The following is a 25,951-nucleotide window of genomic DNA, read 5'->3' as shown; positions in this document are numbered from 1 at the left end:
CATCCAAAAACAGCCATAACCAACGAGAAAACCGTTGAAGAACTTTAGATAGGTAGTTTAACTTTAAGTAAAAAAGACTCACACGACTCACATGTACTGTATTTTATGTCGAAGGATCTTGTTGATTCCTAAACCAAATCCAAATCCAAGACCAAAACCAAGATAAGACATCTTGGATCTTGGACCTGAATATCCGAGGAGAGGACAAGACCTGTACATATTACTAGGTAGGTGCCTACTAGGTGCCTAGGTAGTAGACCCAAATGCAAATGGCGGCTTGTCATCCGCTCTCTTCAGTCTCCAGCTAGTTGCATTTTCGATGTCGATCTTTTGTAACTTTATAAACGACGCATCTTAGCGAAACTGGAGGAATGCCAGACACATTACAAGGTGGTGCGCTAACCACCAAATAGCTTTAGATTGGTCTCTATCCATTGGTAAAGTTTCTGATAAATATAGGATATTTCTCTAGATTGAGGAATTCAAATTATAGAATTTTGAATCTCGTGTTTAGGGAGTAATGATAGGATGCACATGTGTATGTAAAGTTGAAAATGCATGTCGTATGTGGATGTCGATGGACGTATCGAAGTAGGTACTAGGTAGAGGTATACTGGGTACTTAGATACCTCCATCTTGACCGTCATTTTTATCATTCTTATCATTTAGTGGTACGTTCTCGGTTTGGTGCATCGCTAAAACACACTACTGGCATCATTAGTTAGGTACCTCATTGGCTGTAGGTAGGTACCTACATAGGTAGGGTACATGTGGCGCGGGTGCGCTGGCCAGGCAGGTCAAGGCCTGGAAAGCCTAATCTTTCTCTCTAATAAGGTACCAAGAAGGACCCAGGAAGGACCCAAGAAGGACCTACCTACAGTGGACGGTTAGGTACTTCCCGACTTTTAGTGGTCGGCATGCAACAACTGATGTGTGTGGAAAGATTTTGGAGACTTTCAACTCAACTGCTGCAAAACCTCAACTCTTCTCTTCCTTCTTCCATCACCTCCTCTCTCACACAACCCCGAATTCTCGACAATATCGCCATCCAACACCCTTCAATCTTCTCTCGTAAGTATAATAAAGCTCATCACTATATTCACCACAACCAATATATCCATTTACTTTCACCAGTGCATCTAGAATTCACCCTAAATCTAGACACTGACACATAGTCTGATGTTGTAGGTTGATCGGGGGTCCATCCAGTCCTCAAGGTCGAGTTCGTGCATCTCCAAGCCCACAACACCATCCATTCTCCCTTCTGGTAAGATTATCTAGCATTGATACCTAATGCGATCAAGTATTCGCTTCATTTATATACAAAAATGTCTATCCCGCTCTTCCTAATCGTCGACCGCTTCTGACGCATATTACCCGTCTTCTATCCAGTCATCCCCCCCAGCCAGTGTTGGTCATGACTGGATCATCCAGCTTCGCTACTCACTTATATTAATATATATGCCATCTATCATTGTTAAATGCTAATTTGCGTCAAGCTCCTCTAGTTGAGACGAGTTATTCCGACTAGTCCAACTCTTCCCCTACTTGCGATAGATCTTGACCGCTTCCTCTAAACCCCTTTGGATGGTCCAACGCACAGCGTGAACACGAAAACCTGCCTAGATACTCGAGATTAAGAGCTGGGAACTCGCATAGAAACTATAAATTGGCAATAGTGCCGCCGAGTCTGGTGTTAAATAAAACCTCACGGTCCCCTTTCCTGTAACGAACCGGCATCGGAACGGCAGTGAGCGCTTTTCATCATCTTGAGCGTTAGCTATATCCAGCCAACTATCCCGACCTTCTCACGGAAAGCGATCCGTTGAGCAGGCGGAATGGCATCTGCTTCGCCCATTGAGACGTTCCCGTCTGCCTCTAACGGCTCCAACAGCGGGAGTGCCTCTCCCCGACAACCTATAACTCCGAAACATGTTCAATTCGAACTCCTCTTCCCCGAGTCCCCTCAATATCGCGCACGACTCCCATTGCGTGTACAAATCTACCCACACGATGACACCGAATCAATAATTTCGACCGTGAAGAATTTCTATGGCCTCTATCACGGGGGTAAGGGTGTTAGTTTTGAAGATGATCGGGGTAATACGCTTATCGCGAGATACGAGAACTTTAGCAACAATATGATTGTCTATGTGAGAGTCATTGAGGAGTCTCCTCCACCCGCGGGAGCTTTTGGTTCAAATGGTTTCCAACCGGCGCCAATTGAGTATGGTGGCCAACAATTAGGGCATCATATCTCAAGACCTACGTCGAGAACTTCTCGAAAGCGCAGTCCATCTCCCAACGCAGCTCGCGGTAGACGTAGCGCGTCTGCTAGCACGAACCCTACGGCTGGGAAGAAGGGTCGCTCTCGCTCTACCAAGAATCGCGGAGCGAACTACGATAATCGTAGTGATAGTATTAACGGCTACGATAGTGGGGACGGCGCTCCTGCCTCTGTATCTAGCAAGGCGAAGGAACAGATTGGCAACACTGATATAAGCGTTGAAAATATCGTAGAAGGTGGTCGCCGAAAGCGCGCCAAGTTTGAAAGCTCCGTAAGTACACTCAAATCACTCAAAATCTTGGTGTCTCCAAACGATCTCATCTTAACCAACCACAATCGCAGGAGCTGCCACTTTTTGCGCCACCTCAGATACCTACTACCACATCCAATCCTTCGGTCTCCCCCGTCCGTCGTGTCGAGCATCAACGACCTGCCTTTCCATTTCCCCATCCCGGACAGAACGCTTTCACAAATGCTCGAGCTCTTCAATCACCCCAGAGTTACAGCAATGGATATGGTCAAGCAGGCATGTTCGCGACACCTATGAGTGACACTCGTCGTCATCGCGGCAGCATCGGCTACCCGGGCAATGGTAGTGGCATCTTACCGACACCCGACCCAACTATTGGAAGCTGTGTGTCTGAGGAGGATAAAGATGTAGCAATCCAGCTTATGAGACTGGGTGAAATGTCCAACATTTCCCACGGTAGAACTTCTGCCTCAACATTGGATGATACCTTTAGCGGCAAAGCCGATGTCGCATCGTCAACCGGTGCAACAAGCGACGCTGACAGCGAAAGCGAAAGCGAGCTACCGCCTTCGCGTCGCCAGAAGCTTGACCTCTCTGGTACCAATCGCAAGATTTATCACACAGCCCACAACCACTTCATTCCGTCGCGCGAAAGCGTCGATGCTAGCGGCGATGACGCTGACTACGAGGACGGCGCTGAAGATGGCCCTCTTGGTGTCCCTAAACTAAGCGAGCCTAAGCCTAAGACCCAGCAACCCGGGAAACCCCAAGCACCGGGCCCTAAGGCGGTGAAAGCTAAGGCACCTAAAGTTCCAAAGGTTACTAAGGCCAAGAAGGTGGCTGCCGTCGCCGGTGTCATCGGCCCTATGTCGCCTGCATCTCTACCAAACCAGTCGCGCAAGCCCTCAGTCGCATCGACCACGGCAGCACCGGGACAAGCTGGCGAGGACGATCAACCAGACCTATCTACTAAGCCGCGCTGCCAGCGATGTCGCAAGAGCAAGAAAGGTTGCGACCGTCAGCGACCGTGCGGCCGATGCCGTGATGCCGGTCTCAGCGCTGACCAGTGCATTAGCGAAGATGAGGGTAACGGCCGAAAGGGTCGCTATGGCCGTCACATGGGCGTTCCCATCAAGACGGCTGAGGTTGCTGGCCCACCCACCCTATTGCCTGCCGCCCCCATTACGGCTCCTGCAGTAGCAGGTGACAAAAATAAGAAGCGCAAGCGATAGGTCACCTGATCTATAAGCAATGCGCCCATTAATGTCACGAAACTTGACAATACATACCTACACATATCGTGCAAGTCGGACAAGCGCTGTCTTTTTTCGTTTTCTATTTTTTTTCCTATCGCATCCACATCGATGGTTGCGAGTCAAATCTGTTAGCATCAGCTTTGCGAAATCCCATCGCCTGCTAGACATATCTATGTCGCTAGCACTACACTACAATATACACTACATAATAAACTCACATGTGGTGCACACGTTTCGTCACTGGTGCGAGACATGGGCGATAACTATGGAGGGAGGAGTCGGGGTGTGTTGGGAGGTTATCTTGTTCCCCTTCGTCGGAGTTTTTATTCCTGCTGGAATTAGGAAGGGGGAGGGGGCGTAAAGGGAACATGGATTTAATATGGGCCTCGCGGCCGTTACACTCCTTTTCATTTCACACCAAAAAACTGGTACGCCGGAAACGATTATCTTGCGAGTGGGTTTTTATCTGTGAGTTGGCGTTGGATTGTACTTGCTTGTCAGTTTATCGTACGCAACACCGCCCACCTCTGCTATACAGTATGCTTGACCAAGTCATTGGCTCGAAAAACGAAAAATGAGCTTTGGAGAAGAGGAAAATAAGAAGAAAAAAAGCATATGTGTGTTCCTGAGCAGAGAGTGTGGACACGGACGGCAGCGAGGTGAATAAAAATTTCGGAGTGTCATATGGGGGTACTGCTGCTTGAGGGCGAAGGGAAATACACGGCACCGATGCCTCCAACTTATCATTCAGTTGATAAACAAGGGGCGCATGAAAGGCTGGACATTGGAACCCTCACGGAGTGGGAAATTGTGTTGAAATGGGTTGTCCTGCTCTTTCTCCTATATTTTTGGACCGGTCGATACTTGTTTTTAAAGCTTTTCGCATTGTGTGTCTTCTCTTTTCCTTGACTCTGTCACCATCGCTAGCTGGCGAGAATGAATGTTAAGTTATCACGAAAACTCTAGTTGCAAATATAAATGATGCTCATAGCTGGATGTGCGTGGGTGTGTTGGTGTGCAGGTGCGCGCGCGTAATCGTGCCAATGTTCCGTATATATGTACTTACGTACGTATTTACATACGTATGCGTGCTCGTATTGCAAATCGCTAGATGAGTCATCCCCGCGATAGTAGGAAGGTAGTCTCGATCAATTCGTGATACCTTCATGTCATAGAAACTGTCTACCTAGGTACCTATGTGAGTACAAAAACCGGGGTATATACCGAGATTGGAAAGAAAAGAGGAGGAAGAAGAGAAAACGAAGTCTTTTAGTATGGCCACTACTCGCTCTACCATCAGGCCACGATAATTTTTGTAAGTCAGGCATCATAACATATAACACCTTTTTTTCAACAAACCATATCTAACAGGTTCGTGGCTCGCATCAAACGTTCAAAAGTTCGAAAGGAGAACCCGGACGGGGTTGCAAACCTAAATCTAAAGCGGCGTCCCTTTAAACTAAAAATAAGAAGCCAAAACCAGGCGAAGACCCAAATGCAAGTCGATCATTGGCGGCGCATCCGGTAGTTACCGCCCGTGCAGCTGCCGCGTCAAGAATGTGTGACGTTGAGTTAAACTAGATCGGTGACCCGCTAAGCTTATCTAGGATTAGCGTTACCATCCCCTGGCATGCTTACCGTCTTGGCACCAGATCAGAATGATCAGAAAAGAGGCTCAGACCAATTATCGACTCGAGCGCATTTTCTCTTTTGCTCTTCCTACTTTTCTTCACCCAAGTTCTTCACCGTCGCCCACTTCCAAACCCAAAAACCTTCTCCACCCATCTTATTTTCTTTCCCCGTCTTCTATGTCTATGTGGAGGGTCAATATCACGATACATACCAACCTTCCCGAAGGTTACCTAAGTAAGGTCTAGGTAGGGGAGGTAAGAGAGGGGAAAAAAGGAGTAAAGGAACGAGGAGAAAGCAGCCAGCCAGCGTTATCGGGGAGCTTGATGCCCAGCGCCTAGTCTTACCCAGCCCCGGCTAGGTGGTGAGCATACCTTCGGAACCTAGGAACCTAGATATTATTCTAGGGATTCTAGGGATCCTAGTGATCCAGCAGACCGTATCGCGATCGCTAGCGATGACTAGCTGTGGAGAGTCAAAGAAAAAAAATCGATAATGTCGATAATCAAAACGAGCCGAGAATGCTTCCCTCACCGTTGTTCTTTCCCCCACTCGGTGCGTTTTCGGTAATAAGCCGCTAGCCTAGAACATATCTCGTGATATTGTGCAATGCGCCTTCATGTGCCTTCACGATAGTCACGTTGAGACCCCGAAGTCTCCGTGCTATCGCGTAAGCTTCCGGTTCGCTACCGTGCGTGCGAGGATCGACCAACGTTTGTTGATAGACATGGGATGGGTCCTTGACGATGGCACACTTGCGCGACGCCAGCAAGGCGGCCAGACCGTTGCTCCCTATGCGCTTTACTCCACATGGAAATTCCATGACAGGCCCTCGCAGCCGTTAACGGACGCTGGGACCGGGCTCCCAAGCCTAACACCGACATCGTGGCAATATCGTGATGTTTTTGATAGGTAATATGTTCCGTTCTGCTTTTGAGATTAGGAGATTTTGGAGGGATCCTATGAGTATATGAAAGCCCCCTCTGTGACTGATAAGACGACGATGGTTCTCATACCTGTATCGTCTTCTCTCACTTTTGCAGTATCTTCGAGCTTCTAGGCATCTAGGCATCTTATTAAGCCAAGTTCTTTACTATAATCTTTTGCCTGTCATGATATTCGCTAAGGACAAAAAACTTCATCATCATGCGGTAACCGTTACTTCCCTGGCTCACAGCCAGGAATCTCTCCCTCATTCCGAGGAGAGTGGTGCGCCGGCAGCAGTGGCTATTGTTGACGATGACGACTATCCAGACGGGGGCTCTGTTGCCTGGCGTCAGGTAGTAGCCTGTCATCTCATCAACGCCATGGCCTGTGGCTACGGTGCGGCCTTTGGCATATACCAGCTCTACTATACCGAGTCGCTCAAACTCCCGTCGGCACAGATCTCATGGATCGGCTCTGTGCAGATATTCCTAAACAATGTTACCTGCACCGTAGCTGGGCGCCTAGCCGATGCGGGATATGCACGGGAGGTGGTGCTAGGTGGTTCCTTCGTCGCTCTTCTGGGAACGTTCATGACCAGTCTTGCGACCGAGTACTGGCAGATCTTTCTCGCACAAGGAGTGTGTACAGGAATTGGCCTGGGTCTGATGTATATGCCCACTATTACGATCATCGCCTCGTATTTTAAGAAGAGACGTGCGCTGGCCTTATCCCTTTCTACCGCTGGTACCGGAACTGGTAGTATAATATTTCCTGCAACGGTGCAATACCTAATACCCCAGATCGGATTTCCTTGGACCGTCCGGTGCGCCGGTTTCGTGGCTCTGTTTATGGTTGTTTTCATGAACGCACTCCTCAAACCACGCTCGCTTCCCCAGAAAACAGGCCCCCTAGTGGAGTGGGGCGCATTCAAGGAACCCCCTTACGTTATCTTCATCGCGGGTGCCTTTTTGTTTTACTGGGCCTTGTATTTTGGTTTCTTTTATGTAAGTGTCAATTTTTTTCCCTCGATATATTTCAGGGGTTACTCATACATACCTACAAAAAAACAAAACTCAACCCTTGCCACCCTGAAGAAAATTTGCTAACAATGATTCAAATAGATCAACACCTACGCTATCGCGGTCGCTTCCTTTACTCCTACATCTGCAGTCTCTCTGCTGCTCATCACAAATGCGGTCGGTATTCCCGCCCGACCCATCATCGGCTGGCTTGCCGACACCTACCTGGGACCTATCAACGCATTCATCATATCATCCATCGGCCTAGCCATCACCTTCTTCGCCTGGATCGCAATCGATACACATAATACCATGTACGCTTTTGCAATCCTGTTCGGCTTCACCAACTCGGCAGCTCAAGGCGGCTTTGCCAGCGCCTTGGCTAGTCTGACGAAGGATCCTGCGAAGATGGGTGTTCGGTTCGGCATGTGCTGTACTATCATCGGCTTCGCGACGGTTGCTGGTCCTCCGACCGCGGGTGCCATCATTGATATGTGCAATGGTCAATATCTCGGGGCCCAGCTCTGGGCTGGCGCAGTTACACTCCTCGCAGCGGCTACTTTGGGTCTCGCCAGGTACTGGGTATCTGGCGCAAAGTTCGCTGTCATGGTTTAATAAACCATAATACTGGTTTTTAACTAGTATATGGTTGGTCTGTACGAATGGTAATAAGGTTTAGGTGTTTCTATTTATTAATAGACACCTCTAACCTGGTCCTCTGGCTTACTCGAACGGCGGCTTGAGATTTCCATTTATTGATGGATACCTCGCCCTATCTCTGGCTATAATGGTTTGCTCTGCTATAGAATATAGATAGAGGGTTTGGTCCACCCTACCGGTCGGTATTCCGGCCTAGGTGGGTGGTAATAGGGAAGAGGGAAAAAGAGGAAAATAAAAGGGGTCAAAACTTGGTTTAAAAGAAAATTGGGAAGTGGAATGGGAATGAGGTATGAGAGCTATGAGATATGACTATCCTTTCGTACCTTATGTACGCACAGAACCGAGTTAATCTACTAATCTATTCGGTATTGGTACTTACATCTGGTTGATCTTTGGTGTTGTGAAAAGTGATTGCTTGTATGTAATAATATAGTTGGAAGAGCGACAAAAAGTAGTAGTAAAAAAACAAAAAAAACAGAGAACGTCATTGGGCTATTATAACTGCCTAGGTACCTAATATATTTACTTCCATTCAATATTTCATACAAGATGAGCTTGTGCGTGTGCTCCTCAGGGCTTCGCATGTCGTCGATCAACTACCTACCTATCTCCAGGGATCTTCTATACGTCGGAGAACACCGCTAAAAGCCGATTTGAGGCTTGATGTGTACCTACATATGCAAGGCAGCATCTAATCGGACAACGTGATAAGAATTCGACTACTATTGGCCCGTTCCAAGATCCAATTAGTTCCCGAAAAGCTGTAGCAAAATGCGGTTCCCCGATCCAATGAGACGTAAGGCTACACAGCAGCATGTCGTTTGCTTTTTCTTTTGCAGTAGTACATCTAGGTACAATTATGTACATCCCCATGGAAGATCCAGCGAGCTCGTGAAGTGGTAAGCTAAATCGGCCTGATCGGTAGTAATTTATAGATATTATATTGAATTTAAATTGATCGTCTATATACACCATACTTAAGTCCCTACGACGGCACAGTAGTCGCCACTATCAATTGACAATGGCATCTATAGATACCGTGGACCCAGGTTTTTGCCACTTTTTACTTTATAATGCATTATGCACGGCGGCTCTTAATCCGTCCATGAGACATCGAAGGTGCGTCGCCATTGTAAGACACCAACCTCCCCAACGATATTATACAGCCTTGCGAAAAAAACAGTACTTGGAGTGGATATTAGGTACTAACCATTAACCAAATAATTATCACCGATATCAATTCAAAAGGATCGACACATGGTAGACTTTTCTGGAGTTGTTTCGTCGTGTCAATGATCAATGACTATTCCCACAGATCTAGATAAGGTCGTACGAGAGATTATGCGAATGCAATCCTTCTGTATGTTAGGTCAGCATTGCATCCCACGCTGTATGCGAACATACCCCCCTCGTATGGGAATAGCGTCGCATTTGATGTGCGTCGGAAGAAAAGCCGACACCTCCAGCTTCGGAAAAGGTCATTTGCATGATTAGTTGTTTCCATAGTAATATATGACGTCCATTGACCCGGATTGACGATGGCTTCGTAAATGATACAGAGGTGTGTATTTAAGGAGTAGCATGACATTATAAATCATATCTTGGTTCATAAATAGTTCATACCGGCCGAACTTTCATCTTACTAAGTGCCTACGAGGTAGGTGCTGACAGAAGTCAATTTGATGATAAAATAGGAGGAGCTCATTGGATTCCGCTCCTGCGGTCGAGCAATCGAGGAAGCTTCAGGGCTGACTGATCTGACAGTGTGATTGCCCAGCCGATTCAACGTTCTGTGGCTTTGGTGGCGTTCTGCCCCGCGTCCGTGGATGCACACACTTAATCTAATCCCCAACAGGTTAGATACTCAACTAGATGGGGTAAACTAAACCCTTGTCGGATTTCCTACCTGGGGAAAAATGGACCTTGGACAAGTGGGGATTCTTATCTTACCCAAAGTTTCTGACCTTCCGGAGTTTTGAAAGTCGCGTGTCCAATTGGTAGAAAAGTTCCCATCAATTTACAACTACAACTCTCTCCAGCCAAACTCGCGATAAATAATATCGAGCTATATAATATCAAGCCCGTTGATGATTAAGGACGCCACATTCAACCTAGCCTAATGCCGAATATTGCAGGTTACAGAATTTGTGCCGTCCACAAGCAGAGTCGCACTACCAACGATGGTGGCTGCTACTGACTGCCACCTCCTCACCTGACGAAGATATTTGCCAAGTCTCAGAATCCCACCTCAGTGCCAATCAGGAATCAAGAATGTATCGAAACATGTCTCGGTGCTTTATATACGTCCGTCCTTCAGCTGAGGCTGGGCCTTGGTTCTTGGATAATTTATCTAACCTCTTAAACTACGTGACGAATCCTATTAAGACAATTATCGATCATCCCTCGTCTTAGTCGTTGAGACTAGTTTCAATCAGTCCATCATTTCCTATGCCGAAGATTGCGGAGTAAGATCTAGGAAATAGTCAGGGCCAAGCCGTTTTGGACCAACTATTACGCGGGGTATAGTCCGTCAGCGACAAGGACTCGCTACACCCTGTACGTTGCTTTTTGCCAAGTGCAGTTGAATATCCGCCTGGGCAAAACTAGGGTGTTTAATAATGATTCAATCAAATCAATTTTCTGATTTGCCGAAAATGACTTGACAAGGTCTGGACCCTCGTTTTTACTCCAAGGTACTGGGAACCCCCAGATGTGGATGGATAGATACTAGGTAACCAACTTAAGACCCTTGAGTATCTCCATCGAAATCCAGTAAGTGCAGATCACTCCCTATAAACAGGCGAGAGGGTCCCCTTGGCTACTTCCCTTGGTCTTCTTCGCGTCTTCCTTCGTTCTTGTCCTCATCGACTCTGTCAATAACTGCGCCTTGCGACTCGATCAGTCATCATGGCCGCGATACGACCCACGGACGAGAAAAACGACTCAGATCAACCTGAGACAGTCGTGCTCGAGACTAAGAGCGAAGGTTCCTCTGAGGCACCGAGATGGACTGTGGAGGAAGAGACCGCCCTTCGTAGAAAGTTGGACTGGCAACTGGTGCCTACGGTTACCATATTATATCTTCTCTGCTTCCTAGACCGGTATGGCTATTCTAATTAAGAGCTTTTGATACACCGCTTGATACTAATTTTCGGTGTAGAATAAACATAGGGAATGCGCGCATTCAGGGATTGCAGGAGGATCTAAACCTCTACGGATATCGCTTTAACATCGCGACAAGTATCTTCTACATCGTCTACTTAACGATAGAAGTACCGTCCAATATAATTCTTAAGCATGTCGGTCCGCGATTCTACCTACCCGGATTGGTCGTCGGGTTTGGAGCTGTCTCCGTCGCGACAGCTTTCGTAAAGACTTTCGAGCAGCTCTGTGCTGTCCGTGCGTTGTTGGGTATCTTCGAGGGCGGAACGATGCCGGGATTGGCCTTCTTCCTGAGCTCTTTCTATAAGAGAGAAGAGCTTTACTTTAGAGTTGGTATTTACGTATCGGCCGCATCGATCGCCGGCGCTTTTGGTGGTCTGCTAGCTGCGGGATTTTCGCAAATTCCCGAATGGGGAATCGCTAGCTCGAGATTACATACGTGGCGCAACATCTTTTTCTTCGAAGGTCTCATCACCATATTAATTGCGATGATGGCTCCCATCATCCTACCACAGAGCCCCGAAACGTCGAAGTACCTAACAGACCGCGAGAAATTTATAGCCGTCGAGCGTCTCCGTCTTGAAAGCAAAGCACACCCTCACGAGAAAGTACAAGCGCGCCACGTCAAGCAAGCGCTGCTCAACATCAACAACTACATCTGCGCGGCCGGATTCTTCGCCATCAACATCACGGTGCAGGGTCTGTCCGTCTTCATGCCAACTCTGCTCAAGGACCTGGGGTGGGAGTCGCTGACGGCGCAATACTACACCGTGCCCGTGTACGTGGCTGCCTCGCTGGTCGCCATCGGCATCGGCTTCATCAGCGACAAGACCCGCATGCGCGGCATATACCTCGCCCTATTCACGATCCTCGGTATAACCGGCTTCGCCATGCTCCGCTGGGGCCACGGCAACGCCCTTCGCTACACGGCCATCTACCTCTGCGCCCTCGGCGCATTCCCCGGCGGTCCTGGTTTCTTGTCTTGGGGACTCAACAACTCAGCCGGTCCGGCCATACGCGCTGTTTCAGGCGGTTGGATCGTGACACTCGGAACCATGGGCGGCATTCTCGCTGTCTGGGCGTACTTACCGAACGACGGACCCGCGTTTCCTATCGGCCATACGATTAACCTTGTCGCGCAGATCTTCGTCCTGTTCTTGAGCGTTTTCGGCATCTGGTACTGTGTCAGGGAAAACAAGATCCGCGCGAGGGGCGGGCGGGATGATAGGTTGATCGGGTTGAGCGAGGACGAGAAGGTCGATTTGGGATACCGACACCCGGATTTTAGATATATCTCGTAAGACGAGAGTGTTGTGTTATGAAGTGGACGATACGTACTTTCAACGAGTATGAGGATGAGAAATAGGTTTGCTACGATAGGAATTGGGATAATGAGTGTAGATGGGGGTTAGAGGGTATACCATGCTGAGGCGAGGCGAGGATTCGGTCGTTTTAGAGGTGGATTATATACATAGTTGGCGGCTTTATTTAGAGTTTTCAAGATTATATGCTTGTGAGTGCAATGGAATCCGTGAAGTGACGTGTAGAACGCGGGTAACTACGTGAGTAAGGTTGTGGTATTGTTTTCGGTGACGATGTCCTCTTTACTTACTGGGAATCACGATATCTTCATCTAGCAGATGTTAGATATGCTAAACTTCTACATCTTTCATCCTCCACCCTTTTCTACTCTCCAGGAACCCCTCTCTCCCGATTATATCAGATACAACGAACAGAGTTCACCTAGGTATAGTTATGACTAGTAGCTAATCGCGAAATCGTCCACCGCACATGACTTCACAGACCGTAAACACATCTGCCGCGCTCCGAAGCTGCCGAAAGAGCCGCGCGTCCAGCCCGCGCATGCGCACGTGGGACGATGCTGCGCGCGTTTATCTGTGCCGCGACCAATCGGCCGTTAGCCGGGCTTGGCTTTGTTGGATACGACATTCATGGTAAGGCCTGGGAAAGTTGGGAGATGGATTTGGGTTTGGGATCGTGATGGTGGAAAGGCAGCGGTGTAGAGATAAGGATATATGACTTGAAGTTTTGGAACGTTGTGAGTTTAGGGGTAGGTGAGGAGAGAGCGTAGCGTCGTCATCGTCGTCGTCGTCTGCCTTACGGGGTCGAAGTTGGAACGGGGGTCGTGATGTATGGGTAAGGTAGCGTTGCTTGATGGCCTTGTTGGTGCATATGCTAGGTGTATCTATAAGAGTCTGTTTTCTGAGGTTGGGTTCGGATGCCTCGGTCTGCATTCTAGGGTTTAGGGGAACCGGGCCGTGATGGATAGGATAGTGCGACGATATCGTGAAGGTGTTATTCTAGGCTGGGTTATGTACAAGTTCTATACCATCAAACTCATGGAAACTAAGTCTGTGTGTGGCTACGAAAAGAGTGAAGATACAGGCATGCCGACATTTGCCGTAGTTGGTTATTACTGGTGGTGTAGATGGGTACATGTTTACTCAAGTGCATGCTTTACGCGACAGCCTCTCGGGCCGGCGTAGAGCCTTGGAGATGGAAGATACAATTTCATAACGATGACATGTTTACCCCCGACCTCGTTCCTTAGGCCGAGATAAATGTGAAGCAAACCCGAGAGCTACCCGTCTTATCAAAGCGCCTTATAATAAGTATCAGCTACTCCTGATAAGTGAAGCATAAAAATGCATAGCATCTAAGAATAGCTGCCATATGCTATAGAGTGCATGGGTTGCAGTTAAATTGTGAAAAGAATATGCCATAATTAGATCATCATCTTGAAACCCCAGTATCTCCTCTTGAATAGCATATGTTATAATAAAATACGATATAGGGACTAAGACAATCGTCCTGACCTAGAATGGGCGAGTTGAGCAATACTACGTACCTTCACACTTCGCATCTCCAGACCATCACCACTCCCCTACGACCCAGCCCTATCTTCCAAAATCGCCAAGATCCTCAACACAAGCCTCGCAACACCACTCCCATCCTCCACGATCCCCTCATGCGAGCCCTGCAAATCCTTCCACACCAACAAGCTCCCCTCCCCAACATCCCCCCTCAACCGCTCCGCCATCCCCTCCGTCTCAGGCATATCCACCAGCTCATCATCCGGCGAATGCGCCAGCGCCGCCAACCCCCCAAAGCGATCGCGATAGCGCCCCGCAAACTTCATCGGCGCAGCGCGATCCCAGTCCCCCGGGGCCCCGAACGCCGCGGACAGAAACCCGGAGTACGACCCGCCGACACGCGCGTTAAGCCCGGTCATGTCGTAGATCCCCTCGATGCCGAGCACAGCAGCGGGTAAGTGCGGGGTTTCCCCATCCCCTACGCGCCCCTCATCATCCGCGCGAGAGGTCGACGACAGAGGCGCAGTCGCGAGGAATTGGTAGGCGAGACACGCGCCGGCCGAGTGGCCTAGCAAAACATACCTCGCTCCGAGCGCAAACTCACGCTGCAGGAACACGAGCGCGGCTCTGACGTCGTCGAGATGGTCGGGGTGTCTAGCGACGCGGAGCTGTGTCTCCGGGGTTTCCGCCGGGTCCTGGGGGAAGTCCGGGTGTGGGCTGAGGCGGTAATCTATCGATGCGAAAGCGGCGATGCTGGAAGTGGAGGCGTCGAGGATGCGCGATATAGAGGGTGCGAAAGCCTCGTGCGTCACGCGCGGGTCGCGCCATGCGCCGCCGTGGATGAAGCTATAGGTGGGAGAGATCACGTGTTAGTTTGGTGGCTATGAGGGTGGATGTTATGGATGTGTATGACGTGTATTATTGCTAGGTTAGGTGGGATGCGAGGTGAGACATTCACATAATCCAGTATTTGGCCTTGTCGGCGATATCGAGGTCCCATACTCCGACCCGCTGTAGCTCGTGCGCGCCGTACTGGTGGAGTGTGTATTTGAGCGACGAGGCCATGGCTAAGCTAACCTTGCTCGTTGGCAACGTGATGGTGGTTGGGAGGTGCAAGACCTAGGTAGGTATGTGATGCATGAAGAAAAGTACTTTGCAATCATCACTGATGGAGGCTTAGCGCATGAGGGGGACTGGACGGAAGGTGGAAAGTAACTGGACGCGTTTGTATCTCAATGCATGTCTTAGTACGGAAACCGGTTGTCCTCCGGTCTGCCACCTTTCTTTAGCTGCATTGGTACGACATTGACTCTGTCTCTGACTATCACCTAGAACATTTTATGCACTATACTTTCACATTCTCTCTTTCCTGTTTTTATTTTCCAACTTTCAACTAATGACGCGTTTGGCGGTGGATATTTTGCAACTCGTGATGAAGTATCACTAGTTTAATGTCGCTGCCCACGAATATTTCTGTCGGGGAGAAGCTTTAAAAGGAAGGAGATGACGTTTTTTTGCTTCCAATTCGTATTATACAAAAGAACAACTGGGAGAAATACCGGTGTGATGACGATTCTGTTTGAAACTGCAACGTCCGATTTTTTCATTCGTCAATGGCTTGAGACGAAGACATTGTGAAACGGGGGTTGGTGAATCTGACTGCATGTTGCAATTCTTGTCCTTTCGTAACAATTTGCCTACATTACTGTACTGTGACCCTGAATGTTCACCCAATGACATGACGAGACTACGAAAATTGCATCGGCGCGATGTGAATGATTTGCCAATCGGCCGGTTGGCTAGACCCGCTCGTATCATATCCGGTAACTTTTACCAGCGAATTATATAGGGAAAGCCATATTGACTGTTGTTCTAGGCGGAGTTTCTCTTAAGGGTTGTTACTCGCGGTGATACTGCTGATGATCCGGAGAATTAGGTCGCTTTCTCGCATATCGGACTACTCAATCCCGGCATGAGCAATTGCTTTTTTCTGCTGGGTCCTATGCATTGCGATGCTAACTGCAGAAAGATACAACAAAGGCGCAATCTATGTAAATCAGCTTCTATTCCCGAAAAGTTGTACCACCTACCATCTGATAGGCTGTGGGTTCTGAAAACGGTAACGATTTGTCCAGTCCACGGCCGTATTGGCCCGATAAGGCAGCTTTAGACAGCGAGGACTCCGAAAAGTTTCCCTAGAGAGTGAAACAAAAATTTAATCAACGAGCCAAGAACCTCATGACTCCTCAATGTTGAACGGATTCGTCCATGTCGTTATTGTTCTAAATGGGTGCTTCATGCCGTTCATGGAACCCGAGCCTACGGCGAAGACTAGCTGGTAATGGCATGGTTCGGTTACAAGACCGAACCGGATTTTGTTGTTCATGGTATTCGCTGTGTAACCTCGACGCGTGACGAGGGATGCTATTCGATAGCTTTGTGGCCGGCTTTGTCCCAAGGGGCTTCTAGCTGTCTGGTCACGCTATTCTAACTTCGATGGGTACACGTCACGAGCCTCTTACCGCTTTCGTGGTGTCGTCTATCCCTGGGACGGGGACGAAGGATTCGGCCGACCTGGCTGTCAAACCTTGAGCAAGGCTGAATTGTTATTAGATATCCATGGTGCATAAAATATGTTCATGATCCATGATTGGACGAGGAACTGCAATGGAAGCTTTTTGGAAACCATTTCTCGACGTTAGTCCCCCTTCCTCTTTTATGCCACATGGGGGTTTACTTGACTCCGACAAGCATCGCGGCCCTATTTGATCGAGATGTCCACGGGATCTCTGGAAAGAGTGAAACATGCGGGGTACGGGATAACGAATGAAATTATGATTTCAAAAGCAAGGGGGGTTAAAGTGGTGGCTTGAAAATCTTGTCAATCGTCGCATCTGATTTCATCTGTTCTCCCGTCGGCCTCATCGACTGAATTGAATTGATATAAATTCATATATTCTCGATTCAGTGTCCTGCAGTAGCGTCATAGCTTTTAGTCGAGGGTTTCCGCTGATCTGTCAGTCTGTTTAACCGAAGTGAATCCCCATAATATGTAAGCGCGGACCGTGATGCTACCGACAGCAACATCGATATCAGGGGTACAAGGACCTGGAGACCCACAATATACCTTGCGGGCGGTGCTGAACCCCTAGCAGACTAACAAACGTCGCTATATCCGCAAAGGCTAGAGGTACCTAATCTTGCTAGTGATGCGACGGTCTAGCGAGCTTATGAAGAGGTGCCTGGCTAAAAGTCTTAACAGTGTTAGTGTACCGATTGACAATATTGAAGCCTCAATATATAGCAAAAGGAGCGAAACTCTAGAACAGGCTGTTTCAAAATGGAGACGTGTTAATAGTCCTAATAACCATCACGGCATAGACTACTAGTGAAAATTTCAAGAGAGGGAAAAGTTTTCGCAATTTCGACAATTCTCTAGAGTCTAGGTACTTAGTAGGGAAAAGGATACTGCAGGCTTCCTTCTTAATAAGTCGTTTCTGCAACCGGGAAATTGTATCGTCTGTGTGTTTAGAGGCGCAGAGGTAGAGTCGCAGCTGAGAGGTAAGCTTTCAAGCATTCAGGTATTGAAGTGTCAAAGCTCTGCATATGTCAAGTGTCAAGTGGTCCAAAAATGGTGCTCAGATTCGGAGAATTTGGGTCGCAACAAGATTTCTTGTTGAAGATCTGACCCTAGCACTTTCAACGCTAAGCTAAACTCTGTCAAAGACACATCCATGGATGCACCTGCCAGCTGCGATAGGTTCCAAAAAGTACCCTAGTAATACCGTGTAACATTGCACGATAGATAAGATGACTAAGATAAATATAACCATATGCGGTATATGTATATAGACAATATCGTTTGTCACAAAATAATTATTTTACCACCCACCTTCCAATTTTCGATAACTGCCGACAACAACCAAACAGTAACATTTACCATTTACCATCTATCATGCCACGCCCAGCGCTTTACTCGTCATCTACCCCTACGAACACGAATCGTGAAGGCACAGTAATATTCAAACGTCCATGGGATATCTTCTATCACTACTAGGTACAAGTGTAATATCTAGTAGACTTCAGATCAACATTGAATTATCCAGTAGCGAGCACACGCTACTCTGTACAGAGTAAAGATGTAAACCGGCGGATGTCAAAGCACAGACTCCGCCATAGATGAGCACTTTTCCCTGTCCCTGGACCGATTATTAGCAGGGCTCTGCATGGTGTTGCAAGGGTCTGAAGCTCACAGCGCGCAGGAGGTTTCTCTCACCTGCACCCTACGGCCTCGCGTACCGTTACATTAGCTTCGGTTCGCATCCGGGGCACCTCAGAACATCTGGCGATCCGGACGGAAATCGCAGGGGACTAGTAACTAGAGCTGCTCGACACCATATTATGGCACTGCCTATTGCGGAAAATAACCAGAAGATGAACAAGCTTACTTGCTGAGACCGCATCATGTCTTTCTCTGGTACAGGCAAGGTTACCCCGAGATGCTACATGCATTATCTCGGTCGTCTAATGGCATTCTGCTCCATAAGATAGACCCATGAGATAGACTATGAGGTCCCATGCCATGCTCACAAGGCCGTTCCGCCGTGTTGGTTTCTTTCCCTTTGCTCTCCTTCTGAATAATACATATGGACTGGCCCCGTATGCATATTTCTAAATTTTCGCTTCTTTCTCTTCGTTCCTTTCCTTTCCTCCCTGTTTCTCTTGAGAGTCATACCTTCTCTTGGCGCCTGATAGTCTTCATCTATCATGGCAGCCCAGGATCCAAATGCGCCAACAGACAGTAATGGCGGTGCTCTGGTGGCTACCGCCATCACTATGTTGATATTCTCTTGGCTATCTGTCTCTCTAAGATCCTTCGTACGCGCTAGGCTAACTAATGGTTTCCAATGGGATGACTGGATCATGCTATTATCTCAGGTATGAGTGTGACAGTACCTAACTACCGAGCTCCCTATACTCACATTTACCCTGAACAGTTAAACTTCACAGCCTCGTGCGTCTTAATTCTCGTAGGAGTTCAGGATGGCCTAGGAAAACACAACAAATCTCTCGACCAGTTCCACGAGATCCAGGCTTTGATGTATCAAGCAATAGCTACCGCGACATATGTCCTCAACATGTGGTTGATCAAACTTAGCATAGGCATCTTCCTACTCCGCCTAGCTACGCAGAAGAGGTATAAATACACCCTCTACGCTAGCATCGTCATCGTTAGCATATGGAGTGTTGTTTTATTCTTCTGGAATATATTTCAGTGTAATCCTGTTGCTGCTCAATGGGATTATACGATCCTTGCGAATGATCCCACCTCTCATTGTGTCTCAGCCGATGAGATTGTCGATGCCGCTTATGCGTTGAGCGTCATGAATATCCTATCCGACTGGATGTACGCTTTAATCCCGATTCCCATGCTCTGGAGTGTCAAAATGTCGGCTCAAGCTAAACTTACTGTGGTTGTTGTTCTTGGTCTGGGGATATTTGCCAGCATCGCTACTCTCGTCCGACTCAAATTCCTTGCCGATCTCACAGATATGGCAGATATTCTTCGTAAGTCTTGGCTAATATTATACAGCTATTGATACATACCCCGGCTTCAAATTTCTGACTAGTTGTGTTAAATATAGACGCTGGAACCGATGCGATGGTCTGGACATTGATTGAACCAGGAGTTGCTATCGTTGCTTCAAGCCTTGTCACTATACGACCCCTACTTCGTCTTTGGAAAATTAAAGGGTTCGGTTCAACTGGACAGAGCCACCCAACCAATCAGTACAATAGTAATCGCATGTCGCGTACGAACCGATCGAGCAAGATGCCGGGTTTCGGCTCTACCGATGTAACTTTAGTAGATATTGAATCCCAGTCAAAGATTAGCCGCCCTCGTTCCTCGGTCGCCGGGTCGTTTGTTGGAAGCAGGATTCAGCGTTCACGGTCGGTATCTGACGGTGCAAGCTTCACGAGCAGGAGTCTGCAATCACGAGCATCTTCTGATGCGCCAATGTTCTCCGGCTATCCACAAAGATCCCGGTCGATCTCCGATGCAGACACATTGACTGGTAGGAGTCAACGATCTCGGCCGTCGCATTTAACAAGATTGTACGAAACGCCCATAGAAGAAGACGACGCTCAGTCAGAGTACGAAGGTCCGGCAAATAGAAGAATTGCAGTGAGAAGCGAGATGTACATCATCGAGGGCAACGTAACACCTTCGCCGCCACCAGGAGCACACAGACGGGGTGAAACATGGCTAACAGAACAAGACTCGTCAAATGACGGGTCATTTGAGCTCAGCCGTATCAGACCTCAATACAATACGAATATGGACTCTATGGAGTTACCACGACTACCACCAACTTACCGACGATAAACATTACAACAACGTTATCACGGAAACCACTTTACATATAATGCTCCGAAATAGAGACGTCAATACGATCATAACGTCAACTATAGGGCCTCAATCATTTCGACTTTTCCTTTCAATTCTAATTAGATGTATAAATGGATCATATATAAACCAAGATACCCAAATGGCCGAAACTAAGGTTGATTTATTGGCGGCGACTAGGCGACGGGGAACGGAGAACGGGGTTGGATTTAAGGAGTTCACGGAATTGCAAAACAACCAATATGTTGGTTTCTATTCGAGGAGAAGTTTCGGCCAAGGGCTGGTTTGGCATGGGCAAGATACCACACACTTTTTCACTTTATTCCATCATTGATAGGCGTTGAACATACTTAAGGTTGGTTTTGGGTCAAAGGAAGGGAAGCCATATTGGCTACTATAAGGAAGAAGATTCCATAAGGGAAAAGGGTAGTACCGACACCCAATTGAAGGAGTATCAATTGACTTCCGGATATTTACGGCCATGTGTATATAATATACCTACGCAAGTTGTAAATAATACATAACTTGATGATCATCAACATCGTATGCAATAGGCGTGACACGACAAGATACGAAGTCATTATGGACTTAATAGAGTATTCTCATGATTAAAAAATGATCCTTCAAGAATGTAACTGAAAGAAAAACTATGCCGTTCCTCATAGCAGTGCTTGAACCAGTTCCAGTGACTCTACGATCGAACTATAAGACGAGAATTAAGCTAATATCCATCTCTGGGTACCCAGCTTCTTAACGCCGATGAATTATGATTTATAACAGGGAATTATACGACGCTGTATTCCGGCATTCGCGGCCTTAACGAATACCTACCAAGTAATTTAAAATTCTTCTTCGTTTTCGCAAAAATTCCTTGTCAGCTATATGCGGACTGCTAAGCACCGCCAGGAAACCTAAGCGAAGGCAACAACAATTACAAGATTTACCAGCTCTAACAACTCCTTTATTCATAACTCCGGTACAACCTTCTGTACCTATAAGTACTATGTATGTATGTTGGTTTTCCATCGTGACGAATTCCTCTCCCCTAACTGGTTTTATCCAGGGAGTCCCGAGTAATAGGAACAGCAGACGTTGCAACGCGGCTAAACCAAGATCGTCGCAGGATTTCCCAGTGAAACCGCGGAACGGCGACCTGTGAGGCGTAGTATTATGCTCCGGTCCGCCCTATTATACCGTATAGCACGGCCTGATAAGGTCATGGGTGTCGGCAAAACGTACAGCGCCGCACAGATGGTGTTCACATACATACAAACATGGTTCTGGGAACGTCACATTCGTTTACTCGCCCAGCTCACCTAAGGGTCGGGTTTTGTAGATACATATCACATGTGCTGGGATAGCTGCTGGGGGTATCATAACTTTTGCTTGTTTTTGGCCTCATTACCTGGTGCCCGGTACCTAGAACCCGCCTGTCTAGAACTTTTTACTATTCCCAACAGAAAAAAAAACATTTAAACCCTGCAAAATAGTCCCCTGAGACTCCCGCAGCGAAGCCCAGTGCATACATAGTACAAGCGTATGCGTGACCCAAATCGACAATTCCTCAAAGACCAATATCCTCCAAATTCGGATCCCAATCCTCCTCCTCGTCCCAAATTGGGGCTAGAACGAACTTGTTATTGATCTGGCCCATGCCGCAGGCAACCCCGGTGCTGAGCTCCGGATTCTGCAGGTCCACGTTCTGCTCGACCATGACCGCGGTCGTCGTGAACTCCGGGTCTGCGCCGACTCCGACGCTGAGAGTCGTTCCTCCCCAGTCGAACTCGACTTTGCCCGACTTGCGCACGATGAGCTTGCCGATGCGACCGCCCTCTGGCGGAAGCGTTCCGAACGGGTTCCATCCACTTTCTTCCTTGTTGGCGCCGTCTTCGGTCTTGATTTTGCCATGGCTCTTGGGCGCGGTGTTCAAGATGCCGTTGCTGTCCGTCTCCCCGTCTGCGTCATTCGTGGGCGGAGCTAATGGCGGGAGAATGGGCGGGAGTTGGAAGAGCATGATCTGGTCGTCTTTATGCCGGCGATGCGCTTCTTGATCTTCGCCTTCTTTCTCGCCGGTAGCAGCATGCAGGCTGAGGGTGTCGAATTGGTACCGCAAATCGTACAGAGTCTGCGCGATTTCGGGGTCCTTGGCGGCCTTTGACTTGCGTTTTCGCTTCAGGACCGTGGCACCGACCTCGTTTATAAGCCTTCTAGTCTCGGCCGGAGGTTCCTTGACTTCTGCCGCCTCGGGGATATCTGACATATCCATCGCGTCGGGGTCTGCGCCCGGCTCGGTCTTGACTTTGACCTGGCCCTTCTTAGGGGCGGCATGCCAGACCTCGCCGTCTTTCTCCGTGCCGACATTTTGCAGGTCTTCAGTTGACTCGGGAAAGAACAGATCTTCGTCGTCGGATGATTGGCGCTCTTCCGCTTCGAGCTCTGCGGTGGTTTTGACTTTGACCTCCTCGTCTTCGTGCTGGATACGGAGAAGACCAACTGGCATGGTTCCGCGAGATTTTCCGGGGGGGATAGAACCATCCTCATACTCGTTGTAGCCATTGAGAGCGTCAACGTTGATTCTGTGCTCATTCTCTCGTCTGGGTTTGTATCTTGATAATGTATACTCGGAACTGAAACCAGTACGGTCGCTCTTTGGTCCCCAGCCGCTACTTTCTAAGCGTGAGTTAGTAAATTGCCCGATTTAATAATCTTTGTGTAATGAATAGTGTGTCTTACCTTGAGGAACAGCCGAGAACGGACCAGAGGCAGTAATGGTTCGCCGAGCAAATCCTCGTTGTGACATATCTCCCCTCCCACGACCCCGGCGCGCTCGCCGTTCTTCGGCTCGGACCTCACGCTCTTCTTCCTTGATCTTCATGTTCAGATCACGACTTCTCTCTTGCTCTAACCTCGCTCGTTCCGTTGCATCCCTGCGGACATTTTTGGGTCTGAATCGACCACCAGCACGTGATGGCGCAACACTTGGGGTTCGTGATTGCGTTGCACTGGGAGCGGTTGATTGTTCGGGTTGAACCTCGGGTGTTGCCGAGATCTCGATTGGGCGTGTGGCTGCATCTTGCATTACCAAGTCGCTTCCATCTGAGTCTTGCGCTTGGGTCTGAGACGGATTGTCAAGAGTTGTTGCTGCATCACTAGTTCTGTCCGTAACACCTGAATGTCCACCTCTTGTTGACCCACGCCCACGTCCACGGCCACGACCTCTCGTACCGCGGGGAGGCATCTCGTGATATCACTGATCTTGATCAACTTGACTCTAAAAAAGAGTTTGCGTAAATGTATTTGAATGTGAGTTCTTTACATGAATTCTCTAGGTTCAGGTGAATGAATGAGTGTGATGAGCTTGAAAGTTAAGTTGTTGATATTTGATGAATTGAAAATGAGTTGAAAGTGAGATCTGAAAAGTTTATGGTGGGGCAACCCTGTAAGTATGCACAGTAATTAACAGAGTTCGGGTTGGTTCGATGGTGGGGCACGGCGATTATCTAATTGGAAATTGAGCTGACAACTGTTCACCACCTGGCATCAAGGTACACTCAGATGGAATTTCTTCCAATCAAATTGCAGAAAATTGCCAATTACGTTTAAAGGTGAGGGGATAGTCAAAGATTAGATTTGCAGGAAAGAAGAGAAAAAAGTAGGGGTATTATACCCTGAATGATCTTATTCTGTTATTTGTAAGTTAGGTGGGTAGTTACTATTAAAATGGACTTTTACTTCCCAGATAAAACTCCCTCCCTGATACTTGAATTGCATAGGAACTCCATCGCTTTTTGTACACCTCCTATACAGGTAGGAAGGCGTAAATGCGCAACTCGACGATCTTCCAAAATTTCCCCCATAACATAAGTACAAAACAATGCCCTTTACTCCAATTTAGGTAGGGCATGGATACGTCCTGTACGAGGTCCTTTGCTTCCGTGTGGCCTTAATAACCCCATCAAGATGCAAGGGACCATCATCGAACACACATTAGTGCTTGTTCGCCAAAGTGTCTTTCGATGCTGCCTTCCTGATAAAGCATCGACCCTATCCAGTTTCGAGCAGCTTCAACGGTCGCGGCACCAAATTTTACCACGATACAACCACGTACGTTGGCGGCTGACCAAAGTATCTGCTTCTCTCTCTCTTCCTCTAACCTCCTGGCTCTCCAACTTTCGAGAGGGGATCGAGGTGTCGCTTCGTCTTTCTCACGTGCTTCGGCACTACGGAAATCTCGGGCACCTAATCGTGGCAGCGCGGCAAACTCGGCCAGGAAGAAGTCGCCCATGGATTCAGTCATGGGGCCTCGAAGAATCAAAGTTCCCATGATAGCTTGACCATACATCGACTCTCGAAGTGAGGGCGACCCCGCAGGTCTGTTTTTACTATCAAGAATAATATTGTCACGGACCAAAAGCCGATCCTTGGACATTTTAGCATCGGAGATGGACCAGACTTCATTGCGCCCAACCCATCGATTGAGACTCCAGTTTTCGCCTAGAGCAACACGGCCTTGCGTGACCCAGTCCAACAAGCATAGAGATGCGTCGTCGGTCAACTTGAAAGTCTGAATTTGCTCGTATACGCTACCTTCGAATGGTTGAACAGGATCTGGAACGAGACAGAGGGCAGCCCCGTCTTTGATCTCGACTTTCAAGTTTTGTCTTGAAACGGTATCTGGTTTCGTAGGCCGAAATATTTTGGTATGTCCTTGAGTAACGATGCTGAGCCTTGCCCTTGGTTGAACGTCGATAGAGAGGTTGATCTGGTCACCGCCAACAATGCCTCCACCGTATGACAAAAGAAACACCAATACACTTCCCTGTTCAGCAGCAGAAGCAGGCGATATAAGCTTGAGAGGATATTGGTAGGTCATACTCTCAAGCGCTGAGACATTGTTGGGCGTGAGCTTGGCAACTATTCGACCCTCTCCAGGGATGGATGTCGACTTTGGAAATGGTGATTCCATTTTGCAAGTTTTTCAAGAAATATGTAAACTGGCTTGTTAGACTTAATTCATATTGGAAAAAAGAAGAAAGTTGAGAATTTCCACCGAGAATTTCCAGGCATTGATGCTTATCTCAGGGTCCGGTACACGAGAAAAATGTTTGGAAACGCTGTTGGAAAAGGAGTGTAAATGCGGTATGAAGGATAGGATCGGCTCATAATTATAAACCAACTAAAGGTGATATATAGGATCGATCATCAAGTTATTAGCTAAGAGAAAGGGGTAGGAAGATCATTTGACTTCATTTTTAATGTTTAAACTCTTGGCTACATACGGATATGTAGGTGTCTTGGTTGATTTCTGGTATTTCTGAATTTCTATGTGTAAAGATGGCGGATGATAGTGGGGCACAGGTACGTATCTCACATCTAAATTTATATACCTTGTATAGTGCATATATGTATCTATAGAATTGATGACTAAAAGAGCTAAGCCAAAAGAAGAATCTTGAAGTCGTACAGAATTGAATTATTGAATAAAAAGCATGGGTGACAAATCCGGAGCAAGGATCCT

At 47.9% G+C, this 25,951-nt stretch overlaps 7 protein-coding genes across 7 annotated transcripts; 4 read left to right on the top strand and 3 right to left on the bottom strand.

Moving 5' to 3' along the window:
- The first annotated feature begins 1,666 nt into the window (after window positions 1-1,666).
- On the top strand, window positions 1,667-4,123 carry GGS22DRAFT_21243 (uncharacterized protein). The gene is made up of 2 exons (XM_047966483.1): window positions 1,667-2,558; window positions 2,630-4,123. Exons 1-2 carry the CDS (start codon window positions 1,839-1,841, stop codon window positions 3,767-3,769), a joined length of 1,860 nt encoding a protein of 619 aa, XP_047818095.1. The 5' UTR covers window positions 1,667-1,838; the 3' UTR covers window positions 3,770-4,123.
- Window positions 4,124-6,534: 2,411 nt separating this feature from the next.
- Window positions 6,535-7,983, top strand: GGS22DRAFT_189391 (MFS general substrate transporter; the record flags this gene model as incomplete). Its single annotated transcript, XM_047964842.1, has 2 exons — window positions 6,535-7,353; window positions 7,471-7,983. The coding sequence occupies 2 exons, from the start codon at window positions 6,535-6,537 to the stop codon at window positions 7,981-7,983; spliced, it is 1,332 nt and encodes a 443-aa protein (XP_047818094.1).
- Window positions 7,984-10,935: 2,952 nt separating this feature from the next.
- On the top strand, window positions 10,936-12,491 carry GGS22DRAFT_180269 (MFS general substrate transporter; the record flags this gene model as incomplete). Its single annotated transcript, XM_047963748.1, has 2 exons — window positions 10,936-11,129; window positions 11,189-12,491. The coding sequence occupies 2 exons, from the start codon at window positions 10,936-10,938 to the stop codon at window positions 12,489-12,491; spliced, it is 1,497 nt and encodes a 498-aa protein (XP_047818093.1).
- Window positions 12,492-13,641: 1,150 nt separating this feature from the next.
- Window positions 13,642-15,381, bottom strand: GGS22DRAFT_165229 (alpha/beta-hydrolase). Its single transcript, XM_047961652.1, has 2 exons — window positions 14,983-15,381; window positions 13,642-14,870 (listed from the first exon to the last, which is right to left on the bottom strand). The coding sequence occupies exons 1-2, from the start codon at window positions 15,087-15,089 to the stop codon at window positions 14,096-14,098; spliced, it is 882 nt and encodes a 293-aa protein (XP_047818092.1). The 5' UTR covers window positions 15,090-15,381; the 3' UTR covers window positions 13,642-14,095.
- A 3,282-nt stretch (window positions 15,382-18,663) lies between these two features.
- GGS22DRAFT_21179 (uncharacterized protein) lies at window positions 18,664-20,586 on the top strand. Its single transcript, XM_047966482.1, has 3 exons — window positions 18,664-18,962; window positions 19,022-19,592; window positions 19,670-20,586. Exons 1-3 carry the CDS (start codon window positions 18,792-18,794, stop codon window positions 20,410-20,412), a joined length of 1,485 nt encoding a protein of 494 aa, XP_047818091.1. The 5' UTR covers window positions 18,664-18,791; the 3' UTR covers window positions 20,413-20,586.
- A 1,160-nt stretch (window positions 20,587-21,746) lies between these two features.
- Window positions 21,747-23,811, bottom strand: GGS22DRAFT_21177 (RNA polymerase III RPC4-domain-containing protein). The gene is made up of 2 exons (XM_047966481.1): window positions 23,167-23,811; window positions 21,747-23,103 (listed from the first exon to the last, which is right to left on the bottom strand). Exons 1-2 carry the CDS (start codon window positions 23,669-23,671, stop codon window positions 21,998-22,000), a joined length of 1,611 nt encoding a protein of 536 aa, XP_047818090.1. The 5' UTR covers window positions 23,672-23,811; the 3' UTR covers window positions 21,747-21,997.
- Window positions 23,812-24,089: 278 nt separating this feature from the next.
- On the bottom strand, window positions 24,090-25,756 carry GGS22DRAFT_165224 (UreD-domain-containing protein). The gene is made up of 2 exons (XM_047961651.1): window positions 24,207-25,756; window positions 24,090-24,125 (listed from the first exon to the last, which is right to left on the bottom strand). Exon 1 carries the CDS (start codon window positions 25,397-25,399, stop codon window positions 24,407-24,409), a length of 993 nt encoding a protein of 330 aa, XP_047818089.1. The 5' UTR covers window positions 25,400-25,756; the 3' UTR covers window positions 24,090-24,125; window positions 24,207-24,406.
- Between the last annotated feature and the right edge of the window lie 195 nt (window positions 25,757-25,951).

The sequence above is a fragment of the Annulohypoxylon maeteangense genome, assembly GCF_022496945.1.
Source record: "Annulohypoxylon maeteangense strain CBS 123835 unplaced genomic scaffold GGS22scaffold_10, whole genome shotgun sequence".
Lineage (NCBI taxonomy): Eukaryota > Fungi > Ascomycota > Sordariomycetes > Xylariales > Hypoxylaceae > Annulohypoxylon > Annulohypoxylon maeteangense.
The sequence above is the reverse complement of the archived record's forward strand: the minus strand, read 5'-3'. Positions and strand labels throughout refer to the sequence as shown.

Coding starts and splice junctions, on each gene's coding strand:
- GGS22DRAFT_21243 (XM_047966483.1), top strand. CDS start 1,839: ATGGCATCTGCTTCGCCCATTGAGACGTTCCCGTCTGCCTCTAACGGC. Junction 2,559..2,629: donor GCGCCAAGTTTGAAAGCTCC/GTAAGTACACTC, acceptor CCACAATCGCAG/GAGCTGCCACTTTTTGCGCC.
- GGS22DRAFT_165229 (XM_047961652.1), bottom strand. CDS start 15,089: ATGGCCTCGTCGCTCAAATACACACTCCACCAGTACGGCGCGCACGAG. Junction 14,871..14,982: donor AAGGCCAAATACTGGATTAT/GTGAATGTCTCA, acceptor TCCCACCTATAG/CTTCATCCACGGCGGCGCAT.
- GGS22DRAFT_21179 (XM_047966482.1), top strand. CDS start 18,792: ATGGCAGCCCAGGATCCAAATGCGCCAACAGACAGTAATGGCGGTGCT. Junction 18,963..19,021: donor GGATCATGCTATTATCTCAG/GTATGAGTGTGA, acceptor TACCCTGAACAG/TTAAACTTCACAGCCTCGTG. Junction 19,593..19,669: donor AGATATGGCAGATATTCTTC/GTAAGTCTTGGC, acceptor TGTTAAATATAG/ACGCTGGAACCGATGCGATG.
- GGS22DRAFT_21177 (XM_047966481.1), bottom strand. CDS start 23,671: ATGCCTCCCCGCGGTACGAGAGGTCGTGGCCGTGGACGTGGGCGTGGG. Junction 23,104..23,166: donor GTTCTCGGCTGTTCCTCAAG/GTAAGACACACT, acceptor ACTCACGCTTAG/AAAGTAGCGGCTGGGGACCA.
- GGS22DRAFT_165224 (XM_047961651.1), bottom strand. CDS start 25,399: ATGGAATCACCATTTCCAAAGTCGACATCCATCCCTGGAGAGGGTCGA.